The sequence below is a fragment of the Lipotes vexillifer genome, unplaced genomic scaffold (assembly GCF_000442215.2).
Source record: "Lipotes vexillifer unplaced genomic scaffold, Lipotes_vexillifer_v1.1 scaffold668, whole genome shotgun sequence".
NCBI lineage: Eukaryota > Metazoa > Chordata > Mammalia > Artiodactyla > Lipotidae > Lipotes > Lipotes vexillifer.
Genome location: NW_006785319.1, coordinates 3,924,724 through 3,933,107, shown reverse-complemented (window position 1 = coordinate 3,933,107; position 8,384 = coordinate 3,924,724). Strand labels below are relative to the sequence as shown.

General features: G+C 50.4%; 1 protein-coding gene across 1 annotated transcript in view; it reads right to left on the bottom strand.

Annotated features, from left to right (window-relative positions):
* Positions 1 to 1,435: 1,435 nt before the first annotated feature.
* The window catches only part of SH3RF1 (SH3 domain containing ring finger 1), a 165,264-nt gene continuing 158,315 nt past the window's right edge, over positions 1,436 to 8,384 (bottom strand). Inside the window, exon 11 of the mRNA XM_007457375.1 lies at positions 1,436 to 1,604. Coding sequence (XP_007457437.1) covers positions 1,436 to 1,604 — 169 coding nt within the window. The remainder of the gene's footprint in view (positions 1,605 to 8,384) is intronic.

The window sequence follows — 8,384 nt, the reverse complement described above, 5'->3', positions numbered from 1 at the left end:
ACACATTGGTGTCAACTTACACAGATGAAAGCTGACGGCAGCTTTGTTTCTAGCTAAATTTCATTTCACCAAAACTTTATATATTACATGAATATCCCAGTAAAGTATTTTTTAAAAAAATTCAATACACAGGAACATAATGTACAGTGTCTTATTTAAAAAAAGGTTAATTTAGGAATGATTTCATTTCAACCACGTAATGTATCTCTTTAAGACCATGAAACCGCCTGCTACTGTGAGAAGATTCACAGGCCATGTTTTGATTCCCCAGCTGTAATTCTTAAAAGTAAAAAATGAAAAAGGCTTTTGCGTCTGCTTTTTCATGAGAAAACTGTGGCCACGGTCTCTGACGTCGCCAAGCCCAATTCCCTGGTTCTGTTTGGAGGGCAGCCCTGACCCAGGCCGCGTTGCCCCACAGGGTGGAGGTGGGCTGTCAGGGTGGGGCTGCAGGGTGTGGGCTCCGCCCACCTGCACCCACCACCCTGCAAGGGGGGCGCCGCCCTGAGGCCCCGCCTGCAGCCACCTGGAGGGATGGGGAGCCCGGGTCACAGCCGGGGAGGGCCTGGTTTGGGGCGGAGGAGGAGCTGCCCGGTCCAGCCCAGGTGGGTGGTCATCACCCGTGGCCTCTGTGCGGGGGGTCCACCACCCTCGGGGGCGGGGGTGTGGGGAGCGCCACACGGACGCCTGGGCCGCCTCGCAGGGTCCCTCCTGCATGACTGCACAGGCAGGTCCCCAGGGTAACAGCGCGATGACGTTCAGAGCCAAGCTCAGACAGGTGGCAACCTCGGTTCTTCAACTTCCAGCCACCGAGCTGAGCCGCTTCTGTTATGAAACTAAATCTATTTCTGAACACATTCTGTCCAAGGGCTGTGCTTTATTCTTCCTTATTCTAGGGAATCAGAGACCTTCAAGGTTAAACTGAGGACTAGGTCTTGGAGTGATTCCTGACCCCAACCAGAGAGAGAGGCTCCTGCCTCGCTACCTCAGGGTCCCTCAGCGACACGGATTCACTTGTGTGTCCTGGTTTCCCAAAGAGACAACCAAACCCGAGAACAGGCATCTCTGATTCAAAGAAGCCGAGGTGAAGCCCAGGGGCACAGGGGCTGCATCCGCATCAAGGACACACTTTTGCTCCCGACAGGGGATCATCCAGCTTCTCCTTGGCTATCATTTCATAAATTAATAATTTCTTAAAATCATAATCCAAAGAATTTATCTATTACAAGAAAAATTCAAGTTTAAAAAAGCAAATAAATTAGTTAAGCCTTGTAAACAGTTGTCTGTCTCAGCTAGATATCTTTTTAGAAAAGGTTCCTCTGTGGAGTGAATCAGACAGGACCAGGCACATGGCACGCACCCTGGTCCTGCCGCCCTGGGTCCCTGTGGGCCTTGTGATGGATGCGGTGATAGGCCTGGTCCAGCCCCCGGCGGCTCCTCAGATGTTTTCCACGAAGCTCCCGGGGAAGAGGCCCGTCTTCCCGTTCCGCTGCAGCGTGCCCTTGAACCAGCCATCCTCCCGCTTCCTGTGCACAAACACGATGTCACCCTCCTTGAGTTCCAGTTCTGCCTCACTCTGTGGGGGGTATGAAACCACCACCCGGTGCCTGCAAGAGAGTGGGGGAGTGAGGGAGAAAGAGATGGAGCGGGAAAGAGAGATTGGGGGGGGGAGAGAGAGAGATGTGGGGAGAGACGGGGAGAAGAGAGAGAGAGATGGGGAGAGAGATGGGGAGAGAGAGAGAGATGGGGGAGAGAGAGAGATGGGGGAGAGAGAGAGATGGGGAGAGATGGGGGAAGAGAGATGGGGAGAGAGATGGGGGGAGAGAGAGATGGGGAGAGATGGGGGAAGAGAGATGGGGAGAGATGGGGGAGAGAGATGGGGGAAGAGAGAGAGAGAGATGGGGGGAGGGGAAGCAAGGAGGAGGGGGTGGGGAGAGACAGTGTGCTTAGTCACAGCTGCTCAGAGTTAAGCAAAGCCAGTGCACGCGCCTGAGACGCTGACAGAACAGACGAAGCACAAGTCTGCCTATAATGTTGGTAAAATTACTCAAAATGCCACGGTCCCCTGTTGAGTAGAGACTTGGCATGAACAATGTTTGGATGTGCATAATGATCCACAACTGACCAGGGGCTGACTGAGGAAATCCTGCCCTAAACACCCCAATTCTCCCTGGGGCAGGTTGTCCCAAGGTCCACACAGGGAGGGGAGGACGGAGACCACCAGTTCAATCCACCACCAGCAGCAAGGAGGCCGGCATTCAGAACTCAGCTGGTCTGACATTTGTGTCCGTTTCTCCACTGGTTCTCAACTCAGGTATCAGTGGGAAAATATGTAGTTATTACTGAAAGATTCCAGAAGCCTTTTGCTGGTTTAAGGTCATCTCCCCCGGCTTCCATGCTTCTTTGTATCCTTCTGCAAAATTATGGTTAAGAGCCAGGGAAGCCAGAGGGAGGTGAGCTGTTTTTCACACTGTGTGGTCCCCGCCCACCTGTGTGACCAACAGAATCCTGTGAAAATGACGTCTCTGATCCTGAGGTGGGGTCCTAACCCGGCTCCCACCCGGCTGTCTCCCGGGAAACCAGTCCCACACTGTCAGCTGACTCATCACCCTGTGGACAGGACCACACGCCGGGTAACAGACGTCTCTTCCCATAAGCCAGCGGGACCACCTTGACTAAGGGGTCTTCCGGCGCCAGCCAAACCTTTACACAACTGCAGCTCAGGCTGACATCTGGACACTCATCCTAACAAACAGCCTAAGTCAGAATCACCCACGTAAGCTATCCCCAAATTCTCAACCCACAGAACTATGAAATAATACATATTTATAGTTATTTTAAGCCACTGAGTTTTGGGGATAATGTGTTATACGGCAAAAGATAACTAATAAATAATCTCTCCCTGTCTCACGCTAATTAGTTAAGTCTTCAGCTACAAAAGTGGTTCAGTTTCTACTCTCGTTTGGGTCTTGAAGTCAGAAAATGAATTTATAACCTCACAGGAGTTACTCTTAACAGCAAGTAGAGAAGGTCATGGGTGAAGAGCTGGTCATCAGAACCGATGCTACACAACTGCCCCAAACTCATGAAAGCCACCTGAGCCCGGTCCTTTTGGAAGACTGCTAGTTTCACCAGCCTCCATTCCATAAAAACCAGAATCCACTCATGTTAAGACCTGAGCAACAGCTCCAGGCTATGACTCTATTAGAAAAGGCACCTCTGCAAAGGCCCAGGGGCCACCCACACCATTTCCCAGCAACCCTGGGCTCAGGAGCCAAACTATCCTCCAGGGTCTGGAACAGAAGCGTGGCACGGAGGCTGCCTGATTATCTCCAAGAAAGGTCCAGAGAACTGAAACGTGAGTACTGACAGGCTTCAATCGAACTTGGAGGAGGTGGGGGAGGCCTGGCCTCGTGGGAGAAGTGGGCCTGGGGGTTCCCGCAGCCTTTGGGGCCATTCGGAGCAGCTTCACTGTGGGCGGCCATCTCCGCTTGGGCCTCGGTGTTCTCATCTGCGGACTAGGGCCGCAGGGACCGGAGCAGGTAGCATCAGGTGATGTGTGAACACAGGTGGGATGCACGCAGGGTGGTGTCTGTCACAGAGCTGACACCCCAAGTGCCAGTCCCCAGCACGATCGTGTGGCTCTGGCTAGAGCGGGTGGGAGCCTGGCGCTCCAAGGAGGCGACCAACAGCTGCCTCTACCCAGGAACGACTCAGACCACACCCTAAAGGAGAACGTCCTGACAACACACTGACAAACTTTAGAACAGCAGAGTTAGGGCTCTGGAACCCTTTCTCTGACAGCTTCCCACTGTGGACTAACCGGAAGGGAGGAATCCAGATGAGAAGAGACTTCTCAACTCTGATGCCAACAGGCTGAAGATCCACGTAAAAGCTCATGCCGCCGGGACTTCCCTGGCGGCCCCGTGGTTAAGGCTCTGCCCTTCCAATGCAGGGGACGCGGGTTCGATCCCTGGTCGGGGAACTAAGATCCCACATGCCGCGGAGCAACTAAGCCCGCGTGCCACAACTACTGAGATTGTGTGCTCTGGAGCTCTGGAACCCGCACACCACAGCGAGAGATGAGCCTGCACAACACGACGAAGAGCTCGTGTGCCGCAACTAAGACCCGATGCAGCCAAATAAATAAGTATTTAAAATTTTTTTAAAAAAATCCAAGCTGCCACTTGGGGCAAGTTGAAATTTGAGCAAAGCTTTATAATTATGGAAAGAAGCGTACAAGTGACTCAAATCATATTCACAGTAGCTCTCTGATGAAATGTATCCCCACCGGTCCTCTGCCAGCTGCCTTACAGGTGAAATGGAACAAAAACGTTTCTTGAAAAAAGTGAATAGTTCTAATATTTGCATTTTAAAAACTGTACTAGGGCTTCCCTGGTGGCGCAGTGGTTGGGAGTCCGCCTGCCGATGCAGGGGACACGGGTTCGTGCCCCGGTCCAGGAAGATCCCACATGCCGCGGAGCGGCTGGGCCCGTGAGCCATGGCCGCTGAGCCTGCGCGTCCGGAGCCTGTGCTCCGCAAATGGGAGAGGCCACAGCAGTGAGAGGGCCACGTACCGCAAAAAAAAACAACAAAAAAAAACTGTACTAAACCAATTTTGTCAAACATTTCCTGAACTAGAATTGCTGCTAGGCTAAGACCACGATCTTCCTGCCAAGCCTCCAGGGCAGTGGATTTTCACCGCTAAGTGACGGGCCTCCAGGGCTGATATGAGTGGGAACTGCGACCTTGGGTTGTAGGGAGACCAGCCGGTGCGGCAGAGACTCTGCTCAGATGCTGGATGTGCGTCGAGGGTGTCTGCACCAGTTTTCCAATGCAGACGCTCAAGACCAACAATGGGCCCAGCCGGCCACCGTCTCAGGTGTGGAGGAGCTTGGCCAGGCGGATGGATGTTCAGCAGCCTCCGGCAGATGAGAGCACAGCCGTCAGGCCCCTGGATGACGCTCGGCTTGATCCGAGCAGGGACGCTGGGCAGCCCTGAGCCTCAGGGGCCACACTTCTTTCCCATGGCCGCCACGGGACCCGGGGTCCGCCTGCAGGCCCGCGCTCTGGCCACGCCGCTGCGTCCCCTCCCACCTGACCAAACAACCTGCCTGTCCTCCCGCCTCAGATCTCCCGTCCCCATTCCGTTTTGCAAAGAAGCAAAGTACTACCTTTAACTGCCAGCTCCATTTGTAGCTATTTCTGGCTCAAAACTCCTTCCAGCTTCCCAGCGCCTCTGTTAGGTTATTCCTCAGCCTGGTGTGTGAAGCCCTCAGTGACCGGCCTCAATCTCTCTTTATAGCTACAGCTACTATTATCCCCACAAATGTGCCGAGCACACCTCCACATGGGGACACTCCCCCAGGCGTTGGCATCTCTCCCCACCCCATGTCTTGGCTCATGTGGTCCCCTGGGGACTCTCTCAGACAACCTCCGCGCCCGCCCACGCCTGACAGGCCTCTCAAAGCCTGGCTCCCACCTGCCCCGCGGCTGCAGGTAACTTCAGACCTGACCGGATTCCAGAAGCCTCGGCACTTAGCACAGTCTACACTGAATCTCCGCCAGCTGCATCCCTGCCTCATTCATTCGGCCAAAACATGAGCTGCTTTAGGGGTAAAGTGATGGTAAACTCACCGTATACACCTCACACCACCGAACACAGTACGTACATATGGTCATTCTTTTTTTTTTTTTTTTTGCGGTACGCGGGCCTCTCACTGTTGTGGCCTCTCCCGTTGCGGAGCACAGGTTCCGGACGCGCAGGCTCAGCGGCCATGGCTCACGGGCCCAGCCACTCCGCGGCATGTGGGATCTTCCCGGACCGGGACACGAACCTGCGTCCCCTGCATCGGCAGGCGGACTCTCAACCACTGCGCCACCAGGGAAGCCCCATATGGTCATTCTTAATAAGCATGCCGAATGACAAAAATAAAAAGTCCTGATTGTATAGGAAAACTACTTTTTAAATGGACAAACCTCCTCAAAAAGGAATGAAATTCTGACATTCACAGGTTACAACGTGGATGAACCTTAAAAACATTATGCTAAGTGAAACAAGCCGCACACAAAAGAACAAATACACAGTTTCATTTATGAGGTTTGCAGAATAAACTCATACAGTCAGAAAGTAGAATGGGGGTTGTCAGGGGCTGAGAGAGGAGGGAACGGGGAGTTAGTGTTGAATGGGATGATGAAAAAGCTCTAGAAATGGATAGTGGTGATGGTTATACAACAATGTGAATGTACTTAATGCTACTGAATTGTACACTTGGAAAAAATGGTATTTGATCACAATTTAAAAATTAAGATAAGTGAATTTAAAAATTAATGGGAAGATGAAAAAAAGCAAAGAAAGAAAGAAAAAGGAAGGAAGGAAGGAAGGAAGGGAGGGTGGAATGGAGGAAGGGAAAGGAAGAGAGAGAGAGAAAGCAAGAAAGGAAGCGAGAAAGAGGAAAAAACATCCAAAGCTGCGCGGTGCTTGGCTGCTGGGATGCATCTCCTGCCCCCTCTGGACAGAGCCCTGGGGTCACTGTGGGACGTACAGGGTGGCTCACATACCTGGCCCTAAATGGGCCTCGGCCTCTTGGTGGCTGTGTGACACTAAATGAATTTTTGGTGATAATGACCAGGGTGGAATTTGAGAAAAAGATGCTTGCTGTATAAAGAAGCTTCACTGACATCCCAAGGGCAGTCTCCCGGCTCTGGGCTAAGGTATCTGGCTTCTGACTAGATGAGCACTTGCAGTCTTTTATTAGCACAAATTTTCTATTTCCTTAATTTTTCTGGTCTCTCTCATGTTCTCTGTAGTTCGTGCGTTTTTGTTTCTAACCTCTCCCGGTTTAGCCCAAATTGCACCCCCTGTGACTCTGGGAAGCACCCTGTCCAGCTGCCCGGCCTGGGAGTGCCCTTCACTGCCTTCTGCCTGTTGCGACAGCGAACTGCTATCCAATTAAGTATTTCACTGGCAAAACCAAACTCACTCACTTTGTAGTTTGCTTGAAGTCCGAGTGAATTATGTCCATTGCTTCACCCAGTGGGTTCACTGTCACGGGCTCAAATTAATCATGCTGTTTAAGCCCGACTGTCTTTCTGTAAATCTCTCTCTACCCAATTTGTATGTTTCTAAGCATTCTAGCAAAATCCCTCATCAAAGATCAGAGGTTCTTTGCCAATTCAGCAGATGGGCTTATAGGTATGTGGTTTTATCAGTTTAATTCCTAAACTTAAAAATATACAGAGATGGCCTGCTGTGTCTCCTTAAGCCCTTTATCTGTAATTTTTTTTTTTAAGTAGGAAAAAAAACTGTCACATGCCCTTTCTTTTATTTGCCATCCCTTCTGAAATATTTTATTTCTACTTTCTCTTTGCGATTTCCTAATTATATTTTTCCCAGTCCCTCCAAAAGAGAGCCTAAAACATCTGTTCTATTATTTCCACTGTCATCGATTCTATTCTGCCTCCAGGATATAACATTTCTTGCTTGTTGTTTTCTTCAGTCTCTCTAACAAACACAAAAGAATCCTTTTGTTCCTCAGAGAACAGTCTCAGCTGACACCAAGATCTGTCAACACACCTCCAGGCTCCTCCTTCCTTATTGTGAGATGCTTGTGTGTTTCTCTCCTGAGAATGCTTCTTTTGCCTGACAGCAGCACTGGGCACCCTGGTCCCATTCTTTCATTTGAGATTTATGGGGCAGGGTCATGATTTGAGAGGAAATTTTATTCCTGTTCTCATTCTCATCTGTAGATGAATCCTATCTCATACTGGACTGATGTTAGACACTGAAAAATATTTCCGTGAAATTCTACCAGGAAAAATTCTACCAAAAGAACCTCAGGCTTCTGCGCTTTGTGGGGGCTGGAGTCGTGATTTTTAGATTGTGAATCGAGGCCTCTGAGATCCTGAAATGCTTCCTGAATTAGACTGATGTGACAGTTAATCTTCCCTGCATTTTTAGCATGAAGTACCTTTTATTATGTTGAAAGTTCTGAAATACTCAAACAGGCAATCCCTAAATGATGTCCTCGGTAGCTTTTAGAGTAACCAAAAAATTTCATTCCCAGTGGACGACAGGATAATAGACTGTTTTCCTATTCCATTTGTTTCCACACACTTTTCCTGTTGTTTTTATAGTCAGGCAGACCTAAGAATCCAAGTTAGATACGTAACATCAGCCGCGCTGTATCAAGGCAAAAGGGCTGAGAGAAGTCGGTCAGGCTGGCTATTATATTCAATATTCCAGTGAACGCATGGATTATAAAAATATAAACGCGGGGCAGACATCCTCTCCCAAGAGCACTTTGCCACTCGTAAAGATGGAAATGGTGCTATACAACACCCGGAAGAGGATTCCAGCACACCGTGCCCCCTCCGTCCACCAGTAA